At 44.5% G+C, this 27,720-nt stretch overlaps 1 protein-coding gene across 7 annotated transcripts in view; it reads left to right on the forward strand.

Moving 5' to 3' along the window:
• The first annotated feature begins 490 nt into the window (after positions 1 to 490).
• The window catches only part of LOC124979845 (aldehyde oxidase 2), an 82,300-nt gene continuing 55,070 nt past the window's right edge, over positions 491 to 27,720 (forward strand). For 4 of the 7 annotated variants that reach the window (XM_047544638.1, XM_047544637.1, XM_047544642.1 and 1 more), the window contains exons 1-14: positions 491 to 977; positions 3,019 to 3,076; positions 4,584 to 4,680; positions 5,613 to 5,721; positions 7,159 to 7,285; positions 9,050 to 9,111; positions 11,009 to 11,098; positions 13,673 to 13,753; positions 14,499 to 14,643; positions 16,197 to 16,289; positions 20,732 to 20,883; positions 22,403 to 22,496; positions 25,352 to 25,461; positions 26,969 to 27,153. In XM_047544638.1, the coding sequence (XP_047400594.1) occupies positions 924 to 977; positions 3,019 to 3,076; positions 4,584 to 4,680; positions 5,613 to 5,721; positions 7,159 to 7,285; positions 9,050 to 9,111; positions 11,009 to 11,098; positions 13,673 to 13,753; positions 14,499 to 14,643; positions 16,197 to 16,289; positions 20,732 to 20,883; positions 22,403 to 22,496; positions 25,352 to 25,461; positions 26,969 to 27,153 (1,457 nt within the window). In that variant the 5' untranslated portion in view covers positions 491 to 923. Of the gene's footprint in view, positions 978 to 3,018; positions 3,129 to 3,181; positions 3,216 to 4,583; positions 4,681 to 5,612; positions 5,722 to 7,158; positions 7,286 to 9,049; positions 9,112 to 11,008; positions 11,099 to 13,672; positions 13,754 to 14,498; positions 14,644 to 16,196; positions 16,290 to 20,731; positions 20,884 to 22,402; positions 22,497 to 25,351; positions 25,462 to 26,968; positions 27,154 to 27,720 lie in introns of those variants that run through there. The other 3 variants (XM_047544639.1, XM_047544641.1, XM_047544640.1) reach the window with 3 other exon arrangements.

Raw genomic sequence — 27,720 nt, forward strand, 5'->3', positions numbered from 1 at the left:
CATCACCTCATGAAGGAAGTATGGGGAACAGAGAGCTCTTGCCACCTCTCCTGAAACCAGGAGCATCTACTTGCTTCACTAACCTACGACACCAAGTCCTGGGCATACTTCAGTGAAAGAACAATGAGTGCTTGGTTTTATTGTAGACACCTCACTGGAGATGTTCAGAGCAATCAAGCATGATATTTTCTTCTGATCAAGGGTCTCTATTTATACTTAGAGGTATTTTAAGCCAGGAGATCTTGCTTTTAGTTCCTGCTTTACCACTTACTTCTGAGCAACCCTGAGGCTACCACTCTGGCCCCGTGGGCCTTGCTATTTATGGACAGTGGTTGCCTTGACTAGATCATGTTTTCCAGCAGAATGATCATAGGGGTGGGGAGGAGGGGTGCAGAGGGGCTGGGTGGATGCAGCACCCCACACCTCCCCTTTCACTAGGGCACAGGCTGGACTTGTCAGTATGTTTTCCCATGAGAGGCATTTCCAGGGGTAGAATAAGAAACAAGCTGGGAAAGTGGGAGGTCTCAGGAAGCCCACCCCTAACTCCGAGAAGAATGAAATCCATCCAGGATATACTCTGGGCTGAGGTGACATGAGAGGGAGGTTGGGCCTAGATTGTTTATGGTTTTCACACCCATGCCTTCAAACTTCAAAAAAAGCCAGAAGAGGTGTGGACTGTGTGCCCAGACAGCTTCGAAGCCAGGATTGGTAGGAGTGAGGCTCAGGATTAGAGGGCAGGCCCTCGACATAAAAGCCCAGAGCAAGAAGTCTCCACCTCCTGCCCTCCTCTCTGAGGCTCCAGCCTGCCTCCTTCCATGCAGGGAGAGATGCCAGTTGCTGGACCTGAATCCTTTCCACTCACTTCTGTGGCTGGTGCCTGAGCACTCCCCTTAGAGCTGTGAGACGGAGCCTTGGCAGGTGCCATGCCTTGCCAGCCGAGATCGGACACATTGATCTTCTTCGTGAATGGGAGGAAGGTGAGTGTTGGGTATTAATCACACAGCTTGCAGAGGTAAGCCTGCTACAGGGCCTGATTTTGCCTGTCCCCCTCTCAGTCAGGGCTCAGCTCCAGCAGCTCAGACAGCTGCCATTTACTGCATGAGCTTACACACTGTGCTTTGCCACCCTGAGCTTCGAGTCCTCGGTGGTGGAATCTGCTTCCTGGGGCTTTCATAAAAATGAAAAGAAAGCTGCTTCTTTTATTGCTTAGGAATCCACAAAGTGCTTACAAAACTGGGCCTGAGACATGAAGGACTTTCTCCAGTAACACACCTTGATCTTCAAACTCAGGGGGATAAGAAATGGGACTTGCTTTATCTCTCTATTTACCAACTTAATTTTTCAGTTGAGTCCCCATTAAATAGAATTGATGAAAGCGTAATCTCCATTCTTTCCCTGGGCTGCAACTGAGTTCCAGGGTGACAAGGGCAGGGCCACCTGGTTGCCACTCTTCCCTAGCTTCCTCCCCTCCTGTCCTCACAATCCATCCACACAGGCCACTAGTCGCCCTCAGTGCCCTCTGCCAGGCCTTTCCTGTAATGAGTATCTATCTGTCTCTCAGGGGCACACAGTTTCTCCAGAGCCTTGCCACCTCTCCTCCAGGGCCTCTCAGACCTCCAATCCCACAATCCTCACTGGTGTTTGGTGTGTCCACCTGCCCCCCCCACACACACCTCTGGGCTTGGCCCAGGAAAGGAAACGGAACATAAAACCCCTAAGGTCTCGTCATTTGCCTAAGAACCCTCTCTCCTGTATGCAATCTTCCCAACCAGCAACTACCCTGCTGAGCCCCTACTTTCTTTTTCCACTGGTCTTGGCTTTGGAGACTCAAAATCCAGAGGAGTCTCCTTCCTCTCCATTCTTCTCCATATCCCTTCAGAGTGAAGTAGCTATAGTCAGAACAGAGAATAAGTTGAGGGTTAGAGGAAATACAGGTGTGTGTGGCGGGGGTGAGAGTGTTAGATGATAAAAACCATGATCCCACCACATTCTCAGTAAGTGTTTTCAAGGACTTAGTGTGATATGAGGGCAGGCAGAGGAGGACTTCTTCCCTCGGATAGGTGCCCTAGGGATCCAGAAAGCAGCTGAATTTTAATATCTCAACGTGGAAGCAACTTCCTACAGATTCTTTTTCTTTGAGATCTAAAAAAAAGCAAGTCTTCCTTTTGGGGAGAAAGGAAGAATCTAACGCTGATACCCATTAGATATTCTCTTTCTCGAGACAACAGAATGGCTATTGTCAGGATACCCCAAGACAAAGTCAAAAGGAATATTCCAAATACACATGTGTGAAAGAGGCACCAAAGAAGGGCCCTTGTGACTTCCAAGTGCTAACACTTCTGCTTCCCAAGGGGAGGGATGGGGGAAGTCTAGTGTCGCAGCAGAACCATCCTGGGTCCTAAGCAGGGTGTCAAGGCTCACTGTGGGGCCACTCTGCCGCCGAGTGGAACTGCAGACTCCAGGGCTTCTCCAGGATGACAGCAACTCTCTCCACTCCCTTTTCTGCCATAGATTATGAAGACCCCTGATGTTATCCGAAGAAGTCCCTACTAGAGGTGTCATAGAGGTGCCAGAAACTCCTTCTGCCAAGTTTTACTCCTATAGGCCCCACATGGCGTGCGTGCGCATGCGCGCGCGCGCACACACACACACACACACACACACACACACACACACACACACATACTGTGCCAGATTTGAAATGTTTCAAGAGTACAGTAGATTGAGTTGGAAGATTCCACAAAGGTAGATAATGGAGCAATTGTGAAGAATACAAGTCCAAGGACATTTATAGACAGAAGTAGATCCCAGTTTTCATCATGAAGATTAGAACTGCCTAAAATGTGTATGAAAATGTCTGCCCTCAGAGCACACACACACACACACACACACACACACACACACAAATAGTGCAGGTCTAATATTATAACCCAAGCCCAAAATTAAACAGACCATGACAGAAATTCCACTGGGTCACTGATTCAATCCCATAATAATCTCTCTTCTGTTTTAACACAGGTGACAGAGAGGAATGCAGACCCAGAAGTGACTCTGCTGACCTTCCTACGAAAGAACTGAACCCTTTTTAACTAAGTCCTGGCTGTGTCTGTGACTTAAAACTTAAACCAGTAAGACCATGGGAACTGATCACTCTCTCCGTTCAATTGACCCTTGGCCTTACTATTTGTTTTTGGCCATGGTTTTAAGAATCTCAGGTGAAGAAGGCTAGTTTGGAGAGGAAGAATTTTCCCAGAGGTGCTTATATTTAATTTAATAGCATGAAATAGAAGCTAAGTTCTTCATTTCCACACGAAGTAGTCCCTGAAACATTTTACAGGTCCCCAGCAGAATGTCATGTAATAGAGGCTCATGTTACCTGTGCCCTGACCTTCATGAAACCAAATTCTCCAGAATCAGTGACAGAATGTCGAAAGAAAAGATTTCCTTTCCCTATACCTGCTTTCTTACACCAGACTCTTCCAGCCCTATTGTATATTCTGGAATCTAGATCTTCATAATGGCCAACACATCTTAATTGGCAAATCTGATGGCTCTCTCAGAGAAGCCAGAAAAATAAAATTAAATGAGAGAAATTGCAGATTATTAAATTGGCCTCTACAATTTTGTTTAAAAGCCCACAAGCTCACATGGTTTATAATTAGTTGTCAATATTTGAAAATTAGGAAATTCCATATTTAAAAAAAAAAAGAAAAAAACCAAGATTTTTCAGCTTCTCATTGTGAGTGGGAAGCCTGCCAGTCCTGCATGGCAATAGTGTTGCTTAGAGCTCAGGAGGGACTGTCCCTAGTCCCTTTCAAGTTCAGTCTCTCCAGTCACACCCTTGCCACTCTATTCATTTATGTGACATCTCTGGTTAAGCATTTGAGACTACAGTTTAATTCAAATGAATAAGCCCTTCTCATTAGAAAAAAATAGATAACAGCAATAAAGAGTCAGTGATTCTGAAGTCTTTTTAGCCAGTCTAGTTGATTCCATCCAGTCCCATAAATAGTGTGGAAACAGATCACAGTTAGGGAGAAGGATGAATGAGCCTGGGCCTAGACTCGGGATTGGACCTGGACCAAGCCAGGGATGCACAGAGAAGAATCAAAAAGTAAAGACAGGAGTTTCCTCTGAAGACTCCTTGTTTTCTAATACAACACAATTTCTGAGCAAAACTCATAATACATTTGCTAAAAATAAAGTTCTCTTTCAATTACATGATTGGAGCCCAGAGGAAGACACATAAGAATACCCTAAAATGAAATAGGATGTTCACACAGGTTTTACATCATTATCCTACAAGATGCTTATAATAAACCTTTGACAATAAAGTAGGAAATATTCCTCCCTCTGTGCAATTGAGAAAATAGGCAGGGAAAAATTAGTATGTCCCATGTCACACAGCTATTAAGGTATGGAGTGACCTTTAATAAGACCTGGAAGTGAGAGAATAACTTCATAGACCTGCAACTCACCCGACAAAGACCTTCCTCATTAGTGACACCCTAGGAAAGCAGCTAGCTATGCTCCATGCAAAACATACAACTTGGCAACTTTTCCTTGACCACCTTGACTTTCAGTAGGCCTCACAGGAACCAAATATGCCTGCGGAAGAGGAAACTGTGGAGCCTGCACTGTGATGGTGTCTAAGCATGATCCAGTATCCAAGAAGATAAGGTATCCCACCCAGTCACTCAGAAGCCAGAGGAGGAGGGCCTTGTTTCTTTGTCTGGCTTGTGTTCTCATCTCACAACTAAGAAGGATTTTTGGAATCTTGCTAACTCTGGATCTCAGACCCCTCTGAGAAATCCCATAATTGCTGAAAGTCATCTGTGCAGAAAATATATAAGCTAATTACATTTTACCTATCATTTCAGGGAGATCATGACCCTCCCAAGGTTCATCTATATGCCCTAGGTTAAGAAACTTCAACTTACGCCAACAACTTATTTAACGGAAGAGGGGATTGAGACTCAAAAAATGAAGTGACTTGTTCAAAGTCACATAACTAGTAACCTGTAGAACATGAACTTGAACCCAGGTTTTCTGGATCTGAAGCCAATGTTCTTTCTACTGTTGTGATAGCCTAACCCTACAGAGCAGGCACCTGGGTCATGATTTCACCTTTTAACTAAGAGCCAGATTCTATAACTTGAGTTTTTTCCAAATCCCATTGGTCCAAGGAATCAAGAGTCATTCAACACTGTTTAAATTATCAAGCAAAAAAATACCCAAATGTGTAGCTAGGGTAAAAGACCCATATCTTTTGCTTGCCTTTGCTTGCTGTGAGGTCAGTGTCTGGTGAAGTTCAGTCACATTCCTAGAGACCCTAGTCCATTCCTGTTGCTCCCAGGTGAGTCCATTCTAGACTTAGGAAGCTTTTCTGCAGTTGAGAATGCCCATTCTACCATAAATATCCTCAATTCTTGCAGATAGCACCGAGGCTAAGAGAGGACTGATTTCTTCCTTGCTGTCACTTCTCCAGTTCCCCAGCCTGTCAGAGCTGATTGATAGGTTCTGGAGGTTTTCTACTGCCCTTCTGGCTCCAGGTTTCCCCAAAGGGCAGGACGAGGTTACTCCCTTGTATTTTTCTTGTGTTTCTCATACAGACACTTCTCCGTCACTGCATGCCTTGTGCCCATCTGTTCCTTGTATGGAGCCGCTGTCACCACTGTGGAAGGCGTTGGGAGCATCAAAACCAGGCTTCATCCTGTGCAGGTGAGCGTGCATCTCAATTTTCTCACTCCTTAACTTTATCTTCTTACCAAATGCTACGTTGACTGTATTTCCCAAGGCTTCTAAGTTATGATCAAGTAAGTAGGAGATTAGGATGTGTTTTGATCAAGTTAACAATATCTGTTCCTTAATTTAAAAGAAAGCTGGAAATCTATCCATGTTTTATTAGCTGGTCATTCGTCTTCTTACTTTTTCTACTTGAATGATAAGCAGGATCATCAAAATAATTATTAATGCCTATTGGACTAGTGTCTACTGGAATAGACACTGTACACAGGCTATTACATGTAAAATAAATGCTTCTGCAGCTAACAGGGTAAAATTCAATATTGTTCCATGTGCCATAGAGGTCTCAGGAGTAAAATCAGAATTGGGGATGAGTGGGGTCTAAAAATAACTTTGCTATATCATGAGTACAATCATTTCCCTAATTCTTAACCTGAAACCAGAACAAAGAGGTTGAATCTAAGAGTAATGACACGCGTTGGCAGAGAACACATCAGTTTCTCTATCAGTGTCATAGATGTTTAGGGAGTCACAAGACCAGATCAACCAATATTGAGTCCCTCAAGGCAGAAAGCGCCCCAAGGATCTCTGGGTTTAACTACATGAAAATCAACTCCAAGATCGCAAAGGTGAAGGACCCAGAATATTCTTCTAGAATATACTAGGAAGTCTTCTAGAATCTACTAGGAATCTACTAGGATGCTCACATAAGGTTCATAAACCCAAATCCTAGGATTGCATTACATCTTGAGATCTAGAACAGGGCTTCCAAATCTTTAATGTTCCTAAGTATCACCTAGGAGGTTGTTAAAGATGGAGATCCTGGGTCAAGATGTTTGAAGAAGGGACTCCAGGTTCTGCACTTCCTGCAAGCTCCCAGGGGAAACTAATACTGCTGGGCTATAGATCACACTTTAAGTAACAAGAATCTTGAACACAGACCAAGATCCTTAAAAGTGGTATTCCATTTGGGCCAACACAGAAGAATTCAAAGAAGAAAGCAAAAAGAGATCCACAGTAGATAGTATTTAAATTAATCAAGAAGAGGTAACCTCCTGGTCAGAACTAACTGTAAGATGGGGTGTTCAAGAAAACTATTTTTTAAACTTATGCACACTCTCCTTACAATTACTGATGCCTGAAGAGTTCTTCTCACTCTGGTAATTGAAGGTTCACACTAATTCTCAACTTGAAGGGTTGGAGTGCTTGACCTTGAGCAGTGCCTATAATGATAATCTATGGCTTCTGAGTCACCTCCTCCAGGAGCATACTAGGAAAAGGGACACACAGACCCTGACAAAGGAATGGGGTACTTTTGATCAGAGTGTGTTCCATCACAAAAGGGTTATGAAGTTTGGTAAGAATGAGTGGCAGCAAGAAAGTAGGACTGTACCCATGCATGTGTCCTTTCAGGAGAGGATTGCCAAGAGCCATGGCACCCAGTGTGGATTCTGCACTCCTGGGATGGTGATGTCTCTGTATACACTGCTCAGGAACCACCTGCAGCCCTCAGAGGAGCAGCTCATGGAGGCCCTGGGAGGTAGGTCTGGCGCAGAGAAAAGCCACCAGCTACCCACAGCCAGGTGGGAAGTATGCTTCAGATTGCTATATACCATCTTCCATATTATTCCTGCCCTACTAATACCTCCACTTAGGTCGTTTCTAAAGTAGGTGTAGTTCATCCAGGAGCAGAGAAAGATGCCAAGCAGTTCCCTGCTTATCACAGCACATACATGGTACAGTCTGCAAAGAACTGATGTGCAGTGTGTGGACCACACTGCTTCTCTTCCCAGTGACTTATGTGGCTGCCTTCATTAGTGTGTGGCTGGATTAGTACTGGGGCTGCCCTAACAAAGTACCACAACCAGGTTGGCTGTAAGGAGTACCCTTCCTTGCCTCTTCCTAGTTTCTGGTGTTTGACAATAGTCCCTGGCATTTTTTTGGCTTGTAGATGCACCACTTCAATCTGTGACTCCATCTTCACATGGCCTTTTCCCATGTCCTTTTTATCTTTTTTTTTTTTTTTTTTAACAAGGACACTCTTCCATAGGGCCCACTGTAATGAACTATAACCTCATCCTAACTTAATAACATCTGCAGAGATTCTGTTCAAAATGAGGTCATAGCCACATGTTTTATCAGTTAGAACTTCCACATATCTTTTTGAGAGATACAGTTCAACCTGTAACAGAACTCCTCACAAATTGAGAGAATCCTTTAAAATTTGCAATGGATTTAAGTTACTAAAGAGGAGTTCATTAATCTGTCCCTTTTATGGGATCAGTAAACTTCATCTTCAGGTGTCAACAGTCCCTAAACAAGTCATCTGTTAGACACAAAGATTCTTAGGTTGAGGACCCTCAACCAAGGACCTACCTGTATTCAACCAGCTGCAGATGAACTTCCTCCTCTCTCCTGTCCTCTCTTTTTCTCTCTGCTCCAATGCAAAATATCATTTTAAGTCGTGTAGAATCCTTACCTTCCTTGGGTTTCTCTCCTAGTATAGTCCTTTAGTAGATATCGGGCCTAAAGTATGGCCAAGTCCAATCTCCTTCACCAGGCATTCAGAGAAGTCTAGCAACTGGTCCCATACCTTGCTTCCTTCTCCTCCGTGTGACTCCCTGCAGGCCTTTCTCCTCTCCGCCTCTGCACATTTCCTCTTCTACACCTTGTTTGTGCTGCTCTGAGAATTCAGACTGCACCACATCAATCCATAGCTCGCTCATCTTTCCTAAACCTGGATTCTTAGCAATGTCTCCCCAGATGAGCTCTAGTCTACACTGACCCTCCTCTACCCTGACTCCTGGACCTTTATCCTTGGAAACCTGAGGTTTGAAAGTTTTACCATGCAATAGAATGAACTTCAGACCTCTTATATGCAGATTCCTGGGCCCACCCCCAGACATTCCGATTCCAGAGAATCAGAGTAGAGCCAGAGATCAGTATTTTTAATAACTGCCTGCATGAGATTCTGATGCATGACCTAAAAGTCACTGAGGAAATCACTGACAAACTGTCCAAGACATGATACTTTGCTCATCCTGTGTCTTGGGAATTATTTTTATTTTCTGTTATAGGATCCCCACTATCTTACAGTCTGAAATAAAACTATCGTCAACAGATACACAATGGGAGTGGAGGTGGAGCTCAGTGGTAGAGTGCTTGCCTGGGCCCTGGGTTCGATCCTTGACATCAGCAAAAAATAAAAATAAAAATAAATAATTAAGTATCTAGGTCTAGTTCAATTTCACAAGAAGGCAGTGAAAACAATGCCTCCTGACAACCATGCTTCTCCTCCAATTAGGTAATCTATGTCGCTGCACTGGGTATCGGCCAATTCTTGAGAGTGGCAAGACCTTCTGCGTGGTAAGTAGGTGACTGTAGAAAGACCTTACAGAGCGAGAATGACAGGGACATAGGAATTAAGTTTTCCTGGACCATCTCAAAGTCTTTAAGGGAAACAAAGTGAGTTAGCTCCAACTGACTCAATGGAGGTTTGAGTTATTTCTTGGGGATTGGGTGAACCCTATACCACCTTTGATGTTATCCAAAACTACACAGGGAAGACAAGTGATCTAACCAGAAAACCAGATATTTTCTATCAGTTATGCAAAGTATCTAGATAGGACAAGTAAGAGGGTTCCCAGGGAAACAAGTGGATAAAGTTTGCTGTGGTAAAGCAAGGTTTGATCCAAGAATCCAACCAGCTGGGAAGGTATGAACAGACAAAGAAGTTGAATATGCAGAGTGGAATCCAAAATTCACTCCAAGTGCAACAGCACAGGGAGCTTCCTCTACAAAATAGGGGAACATCACTGGGCTGTTCTGAAAATTGAATGAGTCTTGCTTGGCACTTGGTAAGAGTTTAAGAAATAGTTGCTACTGTCATTGATAATGTTGTTGACACTATGAACTAGCATTTGACAGGGGTACCAGACAGGCACATCTGATGACCCTCTACTGAGGACGGAACAGATAAGGGCCACAAAGTCCTTAGACCCAAGTAAGAGGGAATCCCACAGTTTAGAAGGGCCCCCTTTGGTCTTTCTCCAGCTATTCTCAGGAGTCAATGGGGTCAAGCAACTTGCTCACCTGGACTCTTCACCCCATTTCTAGGTCATTCTTTCTGTCTGGTTCTGACTTCACTTTTAGGTCAATGTAAGTCTCATATATACTCATATATATTCTGATATACTCAAGGGTGGATCATGACAGTATCTATGCCCTCCACCCTAAGTCGAAGGGAATGGGCAGAACTTAGACACTCTGGTGGGAGTGTTCACATGGCTGAGGCCCCTCACAATACAGAAGAGAGCCAGGGTTGAAAGAGAAAGGCTGCAGGCTACAGGCTGAGGCTGCTATTTGTATTCTTGCCTCAACTCCACAAATAGTAGAGGTAGGCCTAGAGGTGGACCAGCAGGTGTGTCCAACACCACAAAGTCAGGCAGATGTTCCATCCTGTCACACAGGGAAAGTCAAAGTTGACAAGCCAAGAAATAAAATGAATAGCATGTGAGTCCAGCAAACTGCTGGTGTAAATGGAAAGCACTTGTGAAATGCAAAAAGGAAGTTAAAGAAAAGTCCATTCCCTATGGATGTGGTGTTATTCACCTTTCCAGACAAACAGAATTTGGGGATAAGGCAAAAATGTGGTTAAACACCCCACCCTACAACCAACAGGTCCCATGAGACTTTAATGGGTCATAGCAACCCAGCCCCACACAGGTTGCAAAAGGTTGATATCTCCTGGACCAAGGGAAGTTTGCTTTTTTCAAATTTTTCTTAAGGACCTTATGTGAAATATGATTATAATGAAAACTGTTGTTGAATCTTGTATACAGTACATTGCTATTGCCCTGAAAATTAACTTTGCTTCTAAGTATTAACCTTAAAATTTCATAGATATACACAAGCTATACATGTGATGAACAAAAAAAAGTTCATATACTATATAGTATATAAATATATAATATATAAATGTAGTATGATCCCGAATATATTTTATGTCAAATATCATTTTCTTTCATATAATCCTGTCATTTTATATTAGTTCATATCCTTTATATACTATATATGTTCTATATATGTCATCTTATATAAATAGATAAATAAAGCAAAAGAAGAAAGGCCTTGTGATTATCCCTGTTCCAATAGAAACTACCAACAGTGGCTTAAAAAGTGAAAATTGCCAAACTCTTCAGAACACATATACACTTACCTACAAAATAAAAAGTGTTTAATGTAAGGCATCCCTCCTTCTTAGGGGTCAAATGGCTGTCAGCAGAAAGGAACAGGAAAATGCTGCATGGACCAGAGAGAAAACCTCTCCTCCTCACTGGACAGGAAAAGTGACGTGAGTGCCTTTGTTGGTTTGGGCCTGTGGCTGTGAGTACTGTTGGCCCAGTTTTGGAACTGGGCTTGCTATTTTCAGTGGTCAATTTCTGCTTTACTTACAACTGTCCCAAGTGTGTGCATGAATAGAGCACTTTGCATTTGGGAGCGGGTAAAGTGGCCATCTTAAAGCACAGACTGATTTTCCCCTCATAGCCTGAAAGGCTAGAACAAAAACCACTCACACAAAGGAAGAAATATCTACCCTTAATGAGGATGAGTCACATTGTCAGGTGGGAATGGATTTTGGAAACTGCCCCTGCTCACAGGGATCCTGTACTCCGTCACTGCACCTCCTCCTCTTCAAAGAGGGCACAGCAACCTCAGGAAGGCTGAAAGCCCTCCAAGTCATGTGTCAGCAGCCCCCACACCCAGCACATGCAGCCCTAAACATTCCAGTCTCTGGCTTTGCTTTGAGAGATATTCATTTCCAAAAAGGAGCTACTGCCAATTTCTCAAAGGAATTACTCAGAGAGGTTGAAATGCAGGATTGATAGAGAATTGGCTCCCAGTATACAAGGCAACCTGAGAGTCCAGAGCAAGTCTTAGACAAAACTGTGCCTATTATTCCCCTCCTCCATCTCTGTCCTTCCAACCTACCTTTCCCCATGTTTGCCTCTCACCATCACCTTATTTGGGGTCTAAAGAAAGTAGGCAATGCAACAGAGGACATTTCCCAAAGGAGGTAGGTTACATGTCCCATGACCACTGCCCAGAGGATCAATGCCTAGGTGGGGTCGATACTTTCTGAAGTCAATCTCAATTTCTTGAGAATTCAATTTGGGCAATCAGTGGTCTCTGGGGACCACCTGATTTACATTAACCAAACTTAAAAGAACATGATATTTAAACTGTAATGTGCTCCAATATTTGTTCATAAAGAGACATGCAATTATAAAGTGGATCTTGGGATCAGTGAACCACAAGTCCTTTTCCTACAGGAAATCATTTTTTTTTTTTTTAGTTGTCCATGGACCTTTATTTTTATTTATTTATATGCAGTGCTGAGAATCCAAACTAGTGCTTCACACATGCTAGGCAAGCACTCCACCATTGAGCCACAACCCCAGCCCCCTACAGCAAATCTTGTATAGGAAACCAAATTATATTGCAAAGTCTGCATGCCAAACAAGGACACAGTGCACACAGTGTCCTGGAAGACCCCTGTTCCATGGGTGCACCCTCTATAAGCTCTGTTAACATCTTCTGTTTGGACAAGTCTTGGCCTAAAATCTTTTAGGGGAACTTTTCATTTCTTAGCCTTGAGTCATTATACTTATTTGACATTTTCATTCTCAGACGTACTCTCATTTCTAAGTTTTATTTTTTGTAAGCGTGGATTGAACCTTGAGCCTGCTAGGCAAGTGTACTTACCACTGACCTACATCCCCAGCCCCCATTTCTAGGTTTTTAGAGATATATCACATCATCACCCCACAAGTACTGCCCATACTTAATCTAACTAACATAAAAACTGGTCATCCCAATGTTGGCCCATCATGTCTCAATCTGTGGCCCTACAGAGAACATTTACAAGGAAGTTACCCTTCTGGAAGCTGGGAAGGCCTCAGAGACATAGAAAAAGGTGGTGGGGGTTGGACAAATGTCAGGCCATTTCACCTATTTATCACAATTACCCTTCAAAATAAGCATCATTTCCCTCTTCAGCTTTAGGAAGGTTAAGTACCTTTCCAATGGAAAGGTCAGAGCATCTAGCTGAGTCAACTAGACCTGTGTGCCTCCCATGTCTAAGTGTTCTCCCCGTGGCACCAGCCCCCACCCCTGCCTCCCACCGAGCTCTCCCAGTTTTCCTTACTTCATCAGGAATGTTTTCTGGCAACAAGTGTTTTCCAAAGCTAAAGCAACTCTGAGTCAGGTGGAATGACAGCTCAGAAGATAGTTCCCTGTGCTTTAGTTTCCTGATGTGTACCATGGAATGATCATTGACTTCCTTTATACAATTTTCATGAGAATTGAATAAATTATTAATGCATGCAAAAACACTTGGGTTAGGGATGTAGCTCAGTGGTAGAGCATTCGTCCAGCATGTGTGAGGCCCTGGTGCAGTTCAATCCCCAGTAGAGGAGGAAAAAAGCACTCAATAAATATTAACTATTATTGTGAAAGACTCCATAAGTAAGTGAAGTGTGTGTGTGCTTAACTACACAGGACCTCTCAGAGTTTTTGACATTTAGAATCCTGATTTGGCAGGGAAGAAGGATAGCAGTTAGCACAATGTAAAGGGTTGCTCAAACTTATTTAATCTCTGATAATTTTTCATACAATGTCTTGGCATTTCCCAAAGTACTTTTCGGCGTATCCAAAGAATACCCTTTCCTCTAATACCATGCTACTGGAAAATCTGTATCGCGCTTACAAGATTCTTATTTAAGTTATTTGGTTTGAACCATCTCCCTATATAAGGAGAGTCGGTGAATTAGTACTAGTTAATCTTGCCTAATTCCTCTAAAGAACTACAGCACTGTTGCCAATTGAGTAGGGCTGACAGGGCCATCTGCTTCTTCCTTCTATAAAGATTTGCACGGAGTTATTTGCGAAAGAGGAGTTTCAGCCCTTGGACCCGACCCAGGAACTCATCTTTCCCCCAGAACTCTTGGTAAGATGAGTTGGGTGCTTTATGTGCTTGTTTAAATATAACCAGTTATGAACTCAGTTTTATAAATTCACCCATTTCCTTCCTGTGACATTGTCAAATTGTGAAAGTGGTTGATAGGATGGAGATACCTGTTCCCTCCCCATTTTGCAGAGAAAGCTAACCAACTTGCTGATGGATGTGATGTGGGTGTGGGAGAGAGACCGGTGGCAAGGCTGACCCCAGAGCTTCGGGCAACTGAGAGAGTACAGCAATGATTTACAGCAAAGGGGAAAACCTTCAGAGGAATGGATCATTTTTCCTTTTGTGGTTCCTTGTCAGGGACTTGGAAAGGGATTGGCTAGCAGGAGCTCTGCTTCAGACAGGTTAAATTTGAGATGTTTATTACATACCTAAGAGGTAACATTAGTGCTCATTCAGGTGTGAATTTTCATTTCAGGAGAAAAGTCCAGGATGAAGATGTTAATTTAGAAGCATTAGTTTAATTGCAATTTTTTAAGACCATGAGGCTAAATTATGCTAAATTAATCCACTCTGATTAACAAAATGTGCCAACTTATATTGTCACTTATCCCCCCCCAAAAAAATCTAATTAAGGGAATTTGGGTATTAGTCAATGAATGTAATAAGCATCTTTCTGGGAAAGTGGAGCCCAGAACCCCCAAAATCTTTCTATTCTACTTGGGTCCTTGGATAACCCAGGAGAACTGGTGTGCACACAGCACACACAGTTGCCATTTGTCCTTAGAGGATGGCTGAGAACCCAGAAAAGCGAACCCTGATCTTCTATGGAGAGAGAGTTACCTGGATTTCCCCTGGGACACTCCAGGATCTCCTGGAGCTGAAAGCAAAATACCCAGAAGCCCCTCTCATCCTGGGCAACACCTCACTAGGTGAGTGACTGCAAAGGTTTCATCCCACCATCAGGGCTGAGCTGAACCTGCTGTCTATTACTCTGTTCTTGCTCCATGTTTTAGGATAAAATCTCATCCTGTATAATAAAACCAGTGGTCTCCAAAGTTGGAGGTAACTATACCCTGGTAGTATGCAGGGCAACCCCATGAGGAAGGTTATGAGTATTAGCAGGGTTTTTAAAAATCATGTATCTATCCTTTTTTAAACATCTCTTATTAAGTCTACCTTCAAATAATATTATTTCACTTCATGTACAATGTAAGAAACTTACAATAATGTTCTCTCAATTCCTCCCTCTCAGCCTTTGCTCTATTATTGCATTATATTTTTATCTTTTCATTTTAATCAATGTATTTTTAATTGTTGCATTGTAGTTATATGTAAGTGAAACTCAGTGTGATATACTCATATGTGCCCAAGATATAGTTTGATTAATTTTCCTTTTGCTGTTCCTCACCTCTCCCACCTCTTCTCCCTCCCCCTCATCTCCCTTCCTCTACTCCACGGTTCTCCATTCTGTTTTCAAATTCCCTCCTCCTGTTGTTCCTTACTTCTCTTTACCTTCTGCATGTGAGAGAAAACATTCAACCCTTGACTTTCTGAGTCTGGTTTATTTCACTCCACGTGATGTACTCCAGTTCCATCCATTGACCAGCAAATGACATAATTTCATTCTTCTTTATGCCTGAGTAAAACCCCATTGTGTATATATGCCACCTTTTCTTTATCCAGTCTTGCTTTTCTTTTGTTAAATATTGGATAAACATCATACAATTTTATAAAAGTAGTTATGAATATATTAACAATACAGTGCACCCCCAGGGACCACCACATCCATCTTTAAAAATTTGAATTTACCAAGAACTTGAAGGCTACCATATGCCTTCCCAAACTACAATCTCTTCCTTTCCTTTCCCTCTTGAAGGCAGTACTTTGCCTAGATTGTGTGTTGGTCAATCTTTTCCTTGTTTTTATAATTTTACCATGTATATTTGAATTTGTAAACAATGTCACTTAGTTTTGCATACATCCAAACTTCACACAAATAGCCTAACATTATTATTCTTTTGCAATTTGCTTTGTTCATTCAGTGTTCTTGACCTAAAATTCACCCCTATTGTTGCAGGTAGCTGTGCTGTATTCCACTGTATGAACATGGAACAATTTGCCCCTCCATTCTATTATTTAAGAATGGCTGTTGAAATAGTTTCAGCTGTTTTCAAACTTGTACTATTGCAAATATTCTTATTTATGTCTCCTGGTAGCTATGTACAATAGTGTTTAAAGAGTTTCCCATCCTTTTTATTTCCTATTTTTATATAAATGTAGTGAGTATCTAAATAAATAAATGCATATATTGGGAGAGCATCCATAAATTTCCTTGGCAAGGATGCATGGGCATTGCTTTCACTTCCATACGCATTTATTGTCAATTTTTAAAATTTGTATCTTTTGTGAGAAAATATCAATGCAAAGAAAAAAAAGATATTTTCTCTTTCCTAACTGTCTCTGAAATACATTCACTCCTCAGGACCTGCAATGAAAGCTCAAGGACGCTCCTACCCAATTCTCCTTTCTCCTGCTAGAATTTCTGAGCTGAGTGTAGTGATGAAAACGAGTGATGGTAAGTGGCCCTTGTTCTTAGTAGATGTCAATGAAACAGTTCCTGCACTAAACTTACACCTGCCAATTAGTTCAGAGCCTCCTCCTCCATTTGTCTTGTCTGGCCTCTTTCTCTTTGATTTTCTAATGTGATAGTACATCCCCCTCATTACACTTCACTATCCAAAGCTTTGTGGGGAATATGAGGTATCTGAATATCATTCAAGATCTTGCACTCACTACAGGAGACAAAAAATTTATAGTGTCACTGTGATGGAGAGATAGTATGAAAGAACTGAAAGGGGGGTAATTACAGGGGGGGAAATAGGAGAAAGATGATCTGACACTCTCATGCTACTCATTTTGTGGGAACAATGGCAAAAGACCAAGTAGGACAAAGAAAATCCTACAGGCAAGCACCCCTGGTCACTTACAACATCCGTAAGAACCCACCAGTGTGGCATGCTCCATCAGGGAAGGAGGGACCCACAAAGTAGGAAGAAAGCATGCAAGATTCGCATTCAAGATGCACAGCAAACCCTTTGGCTTGAAAAACCTTATTTTACTCTTTTCTTCATCCTCTGGAACTCCTAGTCCTGTGTATGCATATAAATGCTAGTCAATCACTGATAAATGAATTAATGGAAAAAATAAATGCAAGAGTGGATCAGGAATTTGAATGTAAGTGGAATGCAGTGGTAATGATGACGTCCTTAACTTGGGCAACAGGAAGGTTGCTGAAGCTGAAAGCTTTAATCAGGAATGACTCCAAGCCCACCCTGTGTTGGTGGGGTCCAGTGCTAAGCAGGGGAGGAGGCCACCATGGTTGAATCACTGTTGTCCAGAAATCCTAACTCTGGTCTCTCTGGTCTCTGGACCAGCAAGCCTGCTCTTTCCTGGCCTGACCCCATTCATTTCCAAAGGGAAGGATCCCTTCTTGGATTTTGGCCAGCTTCAGTCTTAGGACAACTCAGATAGCATACCTGGTCCCTCCTGCTTTTAAGCTTCTCACTAACACTGTGACCCTGTCCTCAAGTCTTAAATAATACAAGTAAATGAAAATAGGCCACTCTGCTTGAAGGAGAGGGAAGACTTTTCCCCATCCTTCCCTATCTCCAAGACCCTCAAATCTGTCTTAAGAGGGCCTCCAGATACAACTCAAAATCCTCAGTATAACCCAAATTCTCCATTTTATACATGGATAAAGAGATGCAAAAAGAAAGTGGACTTGCCCAACGTATCCAGGTTGTCTGTAGTCCCCAGAATTGTCTCCCCCAGGCCCACCCCACTGCCTGTTCATTGGCCATTTATTTTGACTGCTCAGTTTGGTCTCTGAAGTCACAGTTCAGCCAGTCTGAAATCTAAGCCAACGAAGAACATGAGTGCCCTCTCGTGGTTTCTAGGAACATTTCCATGCTTCTCAAGCTTCTTATGATGCAGGAGAGTAAAGGACTCCACCAGCACCCCTCAGTAAATAACTTTATGTTACCGCTATAATTTTAACTTTTATGTTTCTTTAAACTTTTCATTTTTATCCATATTCCAGACAAATTTGGCTCAGTGTCCTTTTTTTCCCCCTGAAAATCTTTCATATAGTCAGTGCTCCAAGAAACCACTGCATAGATCTGTGGACTCTGAGATGGGCAGAGTTCAAATGAGGTCCCTTTCTGAGAATCAAACAAAGGCGATGCCCTTTTCAATTCCATTGGAATGCAAAATAGGCTTTATAACTGGAGATGGAGTCAAATATAAACAGAAGAGTCTCTCCCACACTGAGGTGGCCATCTCAGCAGGGGACGTGGTCAAGCAAAAACCCCAAAATGGATGATCTGTCCTCAAACTGAGCTTGAAATCTTTTGAGGACTCAGGAGATAGGACAGACAGCTAACCTTTCACTTCCCTGTGGGGATGAACTGTCTTTTTCTACTTATGTCAAAATAGAGTCAGTGATGCCTGTCTGCATGAAGCCTCTGACCTTAAGAACACTAACAAAACTTTTTGCATTTTTCCCTTCCCTGTTAATAAAGCTCAAGTCTTCTTCTTGGGGAGAAGGAATTATATGACAGGAACAAGCATGGTTCCCCTAAGACCCTGCAAAGATAAGGCTGGGGGGGTTGCAAAAGTTAAAAAACCAGCCTCTAGCAGAACCTGAGGTGACAAGGCAGCACAGACCATCACTGATGGGTCTGGGATGGGAACAGATTCCATCAGATTCCATAAGAGTGCCTTTCATGAGGTGCGGAAGCAGAAACAGGGCAGAGACTCCAGGCTGAGACATTCCAGGGAGGAAGGATGGTTCAGTTACTTTCAGACAAGATTCACTTAGAATAAGTCTATTAAGGAGCAGCTGGTGGTTTCTCTAATCAATTGAGTTAGCTCAGACTAGTGAGGCAATGGAGGTGTTGGTGGATGTTGGCAGAGGTGGAGGAAGGATTGTGCCCAGGACAATTTTAATATTGGTGAAATACAGCCATGTGGAAGGTTGAGATGTACTCAAAGATTAATCAAGAAAAAAAATCCAAGTCCCACCTGAAACCTGACAAAAACAAACTATTCTACCCAATCCTGCTAGTGATATCAATCCAATTGCTTCATTCTGCAAATCCCAGAGGAGTAAAGGATTCCTTTTAGAAGTTTAGTTAAGTCATCTCCTGATGGCTTAGGTGATCACTTCCCTTTTGTTGTTGCCATTATATATAATTAGATATTCTTTTTTCATTGGTGCACTATCATTACACATAATAAGGATTTTTGTTGAATATTCATTCATGCACACAATGAATACTTCACTTTTGAAGATTGATTTGAGCCCTTCATCCCACATGAAGAGAAATCCCACAATTTGGTCTAATGTCATACCAATCCTCAAAAGCATAGCAGCAACAGTTGTCAAATATTGAATTACTTCCTGAACTGTTAGCAAGTAGCCAGTTCCACTCTCTTGGATGCTGTCCCATTGCTTCCCTGTCCCCTCTCCAGGGATCCCCACCTTCTCCTCACCCAATACCACCCGACCTAATGCCTAGGGCAGCTGCTTGCTTAGGCGGTGTTCATTCTGCCTGGCTGATGCCCTTCACAGAGCTCATGATTGAAGATTTTGAGCATCAGGGATATGCCGAGGGGCAAAATCTGAAGTCAGAGAATTATTGATTTTAGACAATGACCTTGGGAATTGAATGTTGTTGAACCAGAATCATTTTGCCTCACACAAACACACACACACACACACACACACACACACACACACAAGCATGCCCATCACCACATGACAAGTTTTTTCAAGAGACTTAAAGCTTACTCACAAGGTGACCAAGCATGGAGGAGGAGTCTCAAATTTCCAGTTCACCTTCCTGAGGATAGGTTTGAAAGAAGCAGGGTGATTTCAGGTGTGGGGAGAGGTGATCAGCGGTGAAGTAATCTGTAGTCCACCTGTGCATAATCATACCTCATGGTTCCTCATGAGATGCATGTTCAGAAAATGGCAGCATTAGCACCAGCTGAGGGTGGAGCTCTGTCTTCTGAGATCAAAAGGTCACTCACTGGACACCTGCAGAGACTCAAGTGAAGCTTTAGTGGTTTCAACAAAAGCAGCCTGAAGGTTCCTGAAAAGTAGCTCCAGTAACTGTTGTCATCATGACCCATCCGTCAGAGGTGTTATCTACAGCAGAGCAAGGGAAGACTCAGAACGCATAACTCCACTGCGCGACCTCCGCCTTGTGAGTCTTAAAGCCAAATAAAGCCAGTAAGTAGGAGAGGAGCAAAGGGACTTGGAGTCCAAAAAGTAAAAGACACAACAGGTTGGTTAGTGTGAATGAGACTAGGCCAGCTGAGTCTGCTGGCTGGTAATTATCCATGTTAGGGTTCTGTCCTCCCATGGACTCATGGAGGCAGAAGTCCTATTCTTTTGATGGTCACATTCCTGAGAATTGCTTTCAGGCTCTTGAGACATGCTCTGAGCTACAAAAGACACCTTTTTCCAATGTAAGCCCTTCTCTTGGTAAATGCCCAACAAATGGCTATGGCCATCCAGCAAGGTCTTCTCCAATCTGCAACCTTTGCCACTGTTAATGACATCAGATGCATCCCCTCAATCACAAAGCAACTTTGCACATCTTCACCATGGTCTGTTAGAAAGGAGTCATGGAAAGTTCTAGTAGGGTCAACTGCTGCCTGTCGTCTCTGACATCCCTTCTCTCTAGCCTCTATTTCCTCATGTCTGTCCAAAAAAGGGTGTGGTTCAGGGTTTCCCAGCCCTGGCTGCACTGGAGGTCACTTGGGGAGTCTTTCAAAAACCCCCATGCCCAAAGACTCTACTTTAGTTTATGTGGGCATGGATATCGGTACCCTTTTTGAGTTCCTGCTGACCCTCCATGGAGCCAGCTGCACTGGCTGAACACTAAGCCCTGATGCCAGGGTAAGTTGTACTGCTTCTTCCTTGTCACACAAAACCAACTCATTTTCCAGGACTAACCATTGGTGCTGCCTGCAGCCTGGCGCAGGTGAAGGACTTCTTGACTGAGAGCATCTCTGAGCTCTCAGAGGAGAAAACTCAGACATACCAAGCCCTGCTGAAGCACCTGCGGAGTCTGGCAGGCCAGCAGATCCGGAATATGGCAGTATGTTCCCTGCTTTCAATCACTGAGCACCCTGCGCCTATTTCTAAAACTCACTGAAATGTCAGAGTATGCATTTGCAAAATCAGTATGCCTAAAGGTCTCAGCACATTAGTAAGTAAATCAATATTTTAAATTAATAAATATTATTTAATAAAATATTCAGAAAAGAACCATAAGTCAAATTCAACAGAGTGGTTAAACAGCAAACAGGTGAGAAGAGGATGTCATGGTTTTGCTACTTTCAAGGATAAGTCAGTCAAAGAACCTAACTTAGTCTCAGGTTGCATAACAGAAGTACAGTATCTAAAACAAGGAGGGTAGCCTTCTCTACTCTGGACTACTCAAACCACAATTGGAGAATAATGAGCAGAAGAATGGAAAAGAGACATGGTTAGGTTTTGAAAATATGCATGCTCCCTCTGCTGCATACCCTAAATGGTGTTATTATCCTTGGGGGGAATTAGGGGAGGACATGTTTCCTTTGAAAAAGCTCTCAAGTGATTCTAAAGTGTTCTGTCCCCAGTCAGGAACTCTGACTAGATCCCCTAGAGATGGTGGCAGGAGAGTGAGGGTGGAAACATATCAAAGAGAACATGAGAGATACCTTCCAATATTTATAGACCCCTGGGACAGATGTACCACTATGTAGATTACAAAGGGTAGAAATACAGTCCATAGTTGAGGGTGCAGGGGAGCAGTTTTCAGCTCAGGGGAATAAAGAACTTGAAGATGAAGCTGTTCACAGAGGAGTAGATTGGGGGGATGCCCTGCCCTTACCTGTGTTCTAGCTCAGACCACTGGACAGCAGCTGGGAAGCCCCTGTGGACCCTTCACAGCACAAGGAGGAGAGCGCTGTACTGGCTGGGCACTCACTTCCCCCACACCCCGAGTCTGAGATGCTACAGGCACCGTCATATCTGAGCAAGGTCCCCCAAGCAGAACCAAAGGGCGATTCTCCCAGCAGTGTGGGTGCTCCTGCCCCCCTGACCTGGTCCATGTGAAGACTGGTCATTCCAGAGCCTGTGAGGATGAGGCTGACATCCTGTGTACCGAGGCAGGCCAGTGGCTCTGTGACTGGTGCCTCGGCCACCTGCACCATCAGAGTTGGCCACCATGCCTCATTGCTTGGGCTGCCGTGTCCTATCTGGGGTCCTGAGTCAAGTTTCAGAATTTCTCTGTGCCCCAGTGTCTTAAAACATAAAACAAGGATAACAGCTTCCATCTCATAGGGAGGATGCATGCTTGGACATGTCAGAGACATGGCACTACATGTCACGCATGTGGAACGTGTCCAGTGCTGGGGAAGTGCCAGTTACCCCCACTTCCTCTTCTAATCCAAAGGAGCCAAAGGAAGGGTCTCCCCAGCTCCCTGAGCTGAGTCCCTCTGCAAGGGAAGAAAGGACCAAACTGCCCAAGATACCCCTTGACCCTTCTGCAGCCACTGAGGGGACCGTAAGCAGGAGCCCATGAGGTAGAAGAATTGAGAGAGACTAACACGGCTCTAACTCTCTCTTCTCAGTCCTTAGGGGGTCATATTATAAGCCGCCATTGCTATTCAGACCTGAATCCAGTTCTCGCTGTGGGTAATGCCACCCTCAATCTGCGGTCAGAAGGTAAGTGACCTCCGAACACTCTGCACACCACCTAGAGATTTAATGTCTTTTTCATGAATTTTTTAAAGGAATTGCTTTAAGCCAAGGCCCCTGTTCCTGGATGTCAATTCCCCATGGACAGAACAGCTCATGGGGAAAGCACACCAATGCAAGGGGCAGCTGGACTTTCCTTCTGACACCACATGCCACATGTGCGCGCACACAGCCCAGGACCACACACACACTCAGCCCTTGTGTTAGCTCTTGTTTTTACTTGGCCAGCAAATACCAGGGGTGGTGTGCAGGCTGGGGTGAGAGCAAGGTTGCAGTGAGCACACTGCCTGTGCCCAAGGGACCACTCCTTGCTCCCTCCTCCTCATGGTCCTCCTCCCCCAGCCCCCAGTCTGAGGCTCCCCACAGCACCCTCTAAGTTGCACTCCTCCCCCTCAGGTGCCATGTAAGAAGCCACAAGTCTGGTGAGGACACACAGCAGATGTTTCAAGGACATCCAGACATCATGGGTCCCTGGGGCAAGGGGGAAAGCAGTGATTGGTTTTAATTGCCGGCTGAGAGAAACAGTTCCTTGGAGAAGCTTCCTGATAAATCCCATTCCAGTTCCCCAGATGCTCCATGCACTCACTCTGCCTCTGGCTGTCCCAAGGAAGCCAACACCCCCTTGATTGGAGGCTAGCTCCATGCCAGGTTAGGCTGCACACTTGACGAATCTCATCTCTAATCCAGCGGGAAGGATGGGATATTGTCTTAGTCCATATGTGCTGCTATAACAAAATACTGAGACTGAGTAATTTACAAAGAACAGAAACCTATTTCTCACAGCTCTGAAGATCATGTGAGAATCCAGTCTCTGACATCAAGTTACTGACACCTGGTAAGGGCCTTCTTGCTGCGTTATTCCATGGTGGAAGACAGGAAGGCAAGAGAGAGTCAAAAGGAGCCAAACTCATTTTACCATCAATCCCATCCATGAGGGTGGAGCCCACATGGCCTGATCATCTTTTTTGCTGTTTTTGTTCTTTTTAGTTACAGATGACAGTAGGACGTATTTGACATATCATGCATACATGGAGCATAACTTCCCATTCTTGTTCTTGTACATGAAGTGGAGTTACACTGGTGGTATATTCATTCATGAGCATAGAAAAGTGATGTCCAGTTCATTCTACTGTCTTTTCTGTTCCCATCCCTTCATTCCCCTTTGTCTAAGCCAAGTATTTCTACTCATTCCTCTCCCCACCATTGTGCATTAGCATCCACATCTCAGAGAGAACATGGCCTGATCATCTTTTAAGGTCACATTTCCTGGAGTTTTGGGGGGGAGTTGGTGGGATTTTTTGGTTTTTTTTGGTGGCACTGGGGATCTACCATAGGGCCTTGTGCATACTAAGCAAGTGCTCTATCACTGCTCTACCCACAATCCAAGGGTCACATCTCTTAATACCATTATAATGGCAATTAAATTTCATGAACTACATGAGTTTTGGCGGGGACATGCTTTCAGACCATGGTAGGTGTGACTCCCGGTCTGATTTCCCTTTGAGTATGTGTCCTCTTCTGCCTAGGCCATCCTGCCCTCCCCCAGGGTCTCCAGCTCTGAAATCCCCTTCTGCTTCCCTCACCTGCATCCTGTCCCTCCCATTCCCCCAGTGGGCCACTGGGCCACTGGCACCTTCTGGGTACTGACAGTGCCCCAGCACAGAGGAGCAGTCACAACCTCTGCCGTGTGGACTTCCAGGGTATGCCCAGCCAGGCATGGCATGTCTCCCTGAGGTTTCTGCTGGCAGCATGGTTCTGTCCCTCAGTGCCGGGAGTTCAGACGTGATGAGGAGAGGCTTGGGGCTGAAGACAAGCATTCATCCCCACGACACCGCATTGGTCTTTGTGTGAGGCCTGCAGGGAGGAAGGAGGGGTAGGGCGCACCCTGTTGACCCAAACCAGGCTTTTCTCTGAGTGCTCCAGGTCCGTGGTCTGAGATGACCCAGCTCAGCCTCCAAAGACCAAGAGGGAAGCCAAGACTCTTGGGCAGCCCAGTTACCACCCAGGGTCTTCTCCTACAGTGGTACTAACTGTTCTTCAACCAGGGTATTGGTTGTTATCTTCGGCTTATGGCTTCTGCTCTCCTAGCTCAACCAAATCCATCTCTGCTCCAGGGAAGGTAACAGATCAGCCCACTGGACTAGCAGCAGGGCAGGTGGGCAAAGATCAGCGGGGTTTCTGTGGGGATCCCCATCCCTCTCAATACACCTGCATTCCAACCCACATAGCACTAATGGTGCCAGGAATGGAACCCGTGTCCCCACCCCAGGGCTGCTGTTTGACACCTTGACATATCTTTCAGTGCCACGAACCAGGTTTCCGAGCTGGAGTCATGACTATGATCACCAAAAGGTGACAGCTGAGCTGGAAGAAGGTTTTACAATCTGCTCATTGTGCTTCAGAGGTCTAGGTATCTGCCTCCAGAGCCAACAACAGCAAGAACAAAAAGCAAATCCAATGACCTAAAGTCTGTTAGCAGTGGAAACAACCCTGTGTCCACTTCAGTTAGGCCTGCACCTCCACCCTCAGCATGCAGTGGGTTCTATTTAGCCAGCCCCTGCTGAAAGACCAGACCTCATGCACAGCAGGCCTGTGTCAGCGGTGACCTCAGTGCTCACAGCACATGCACTAGTAAGAGAATAAATGTCACACACAGTGCAGTCCCTTCCTCTAGAGGGAACAGGATCCCTGTGATGTGCCACAGACTTGGACCTTGTGTGCAGAGAAAGCGGGCCTCCTGTGCTCACCACCAACATTTAAAAGCGCAGAATAACCTTGCTTTTCTGGCTGTGACTAAGCAGAAATGTCATTTTCTTCCACAGAAGGTACCCGGCAGATTCCTCTCAATGAACAGTTTCTTGCTGGGTTGGCAAGCGCAGACCTGAAGCCAGAGGAGATTTTGGAATCTGTGTATATCCCTCACTCTCAAAAGGTAAGAATCCCACTGTTTTTAAGTGTTTTTCCCCTTTTCATAATGGACTCCAGTCATCTTTGGAAATCAGAAAACAAATGGAAGAAAAATAACTCTGCTCTAAAAACCAGTTTCCTGTCCCACTGTGGATTGGTTCAGCACCAAGGCCCTCGGAAAGCCTGGAGCCAGCAGCTCCAGGGTGTGGATGTGAAGTTGTTGTTTCGGCTGTTGGGTGCTGTCTGTCGAGGGCCCTGGTTAGACTTCCATGCCCCTGTGTTCTCAGGGGTTGAAACTCTCTGACTGTGAAAGAGCTTCTCTGCCTGACCCAGAGGGAAATGGAGTCCAGAGCCTCCACACTCCTTACCCTTGCCAACCCCAACAGTTCAGAGAAGGATGAGACCTCCAGGTGTTTACTAGCCCAGGTCCCTTGGGGTTGTTGTGGCCACCTGGTTGGCTGTGAAGGTGGCCCCTGTCCTCACTTCCTGTTCCTGTAACTCTCCCCAAAGCTGCACCTAAATCCAAGAAGAAAAAAAGTCTTCCCAGAGAGAAGTGTACAAGACACACACACACACACACACACACACACACACACACACACTCTCATAGCAATCTAAACCAGGAGACAGGGTTGGGGATGTAGCTCAGTGGTAGAGCGTAACATGTTCAAAGCTCTGAGTTCAATCCTAGCACAGGAAAAAAAAAAAATTAAATTAAATTAAAATAAAACCAGGAGGCAGCTCAGTTTTCAAGGAAGTCTTTCAGCCATGAATGAACTTCACTAGTTTTTTTCCTTTAGAATGGAAATTTTTAAATGTGTTCCCATTCAAAAGACAATCTGTGTGAAAGCAGTGAACAGAAAAACAGGCAGGCTCAAACAGGGGCACCAATGGGCCAGTCCAGATGGAGAGGCACTTTGGGGCACAGGCAGTCTTCACTGGCCTCAGCTGGGCACACCAGTGGTCATGGCATCAAGGAGTCCACTGGGGCAGCCATCATCCCCTGCCCCTGCCCCTGCTCCTGCTAGAGGTTTCCCTAGTCCACAGCTGGAAAGTTCCACTCAGATCCCCTTTAAGTTTTGCCAAATGGAAAAGTGATTTTTTTTCTACAAAACAAAAAATGGGGTGTGTCTCTTTGGACATTACACCCCTGTAGTTTTAGGGCTTCTCTGTCCTCCTGGGGGACAAAGGCATCTGAAGCCTAGAGGGAGTGGTTCCTGCAGATCCAGCACAAGTTCCTGCTCCCTGCTGCAAGTTTTCACAGCACTCTGAGCAGAGCCATCCCAGTCTCAGAGGGAAAGTGCACAGTGACCCCTGATCCATGAGGTGCCTGGGGCCTTGGAGAGGGTCGGGGAAAGGACATCATTCTCACCTTGAACCAGAAGGCAGTCCAGCTGTCCTCTAATTGTGCCAAGTGTGCTCTGTGTCCCTTTTGAGTGAGTCTAAGTGACTCATTAGAGGCACCAAGAAGCAGAAACCACGCTCTTAGTTTTGACTTAGCTGATAACCCAAAATGGTTTTTGTCTCCACAGTGGGAATTTGTGTCCGCCTTCCGACAGGCTCAGTGTCTGCAAAACGCCTTGCCGGATATCAATGCTGGTATGCGAGTGCTGTTCAAAGAAGGCACAGACACCATTGAAGACCTGAGCATTGCCTACGGAGGCGTAGGGACTGCCACAGTCAGCGCACATAAATCCTGCCAGCAGCTCCTCGGCAGGTAAGCAATGAGCCCTGCACCCTGAGGGTGAAACTTAAAGTTGAAAAAACAAGTGGAAATCTGACTTTGGCAAGTATTGATAAAGCCCTGGAAAGATGGAAATTCCTACTTATAAAATCATTGCTTGTTCTTTCTGTAATTTTGCTGAATGAATTAAACCTTATTTGACTTGGATTCATTGGATGCCACTCTTTGGGTGAGGGACACAACAAAACTGGCCCAGGCCTGAGTTCAGCCAGCTGGTGATTTTTCCCTGTTGGCTGTCATTGTCTTACACAATCAACACTCAGCAAGCCACGGCAGTGTTCACACAGCTCCTCACACTTCTACGTTGGGGTGTGCACAATTTCTTCCTCAGCAAAGACAGTATCCAGGTCTGAATCCTGTTTGGTTCATGATGGAATTGTCCCAAATGGTCTGTTTAGTACCTGGTTCTTCTATCTTCTAGCTCTGGAACTTGCTTGATTTATGTTGCAATGGAACAGGTCCCTTATTCATCCTGCCATGACAGTTGGTCCACTTGAAGCAGCCCTCCCTAGGCCTTAGTTTCCCAGAGAGGTTGGATAA

The sequence above is a fragment of the Sciurus carolinensis genome, chromosome 3, assembly GCF_902686445.1.
Source record: "Sciurus carolinensis chromosome 3, mSciCar1.2, whole genome shotgun sequence".
In the NCBI taxonomy this organism is placed as follows: Eukaryota; Metazoa; Chordata; class Mammalia; order Rodentia; family Sciuridae; genus Sciurus; species Sciurus carolinensis.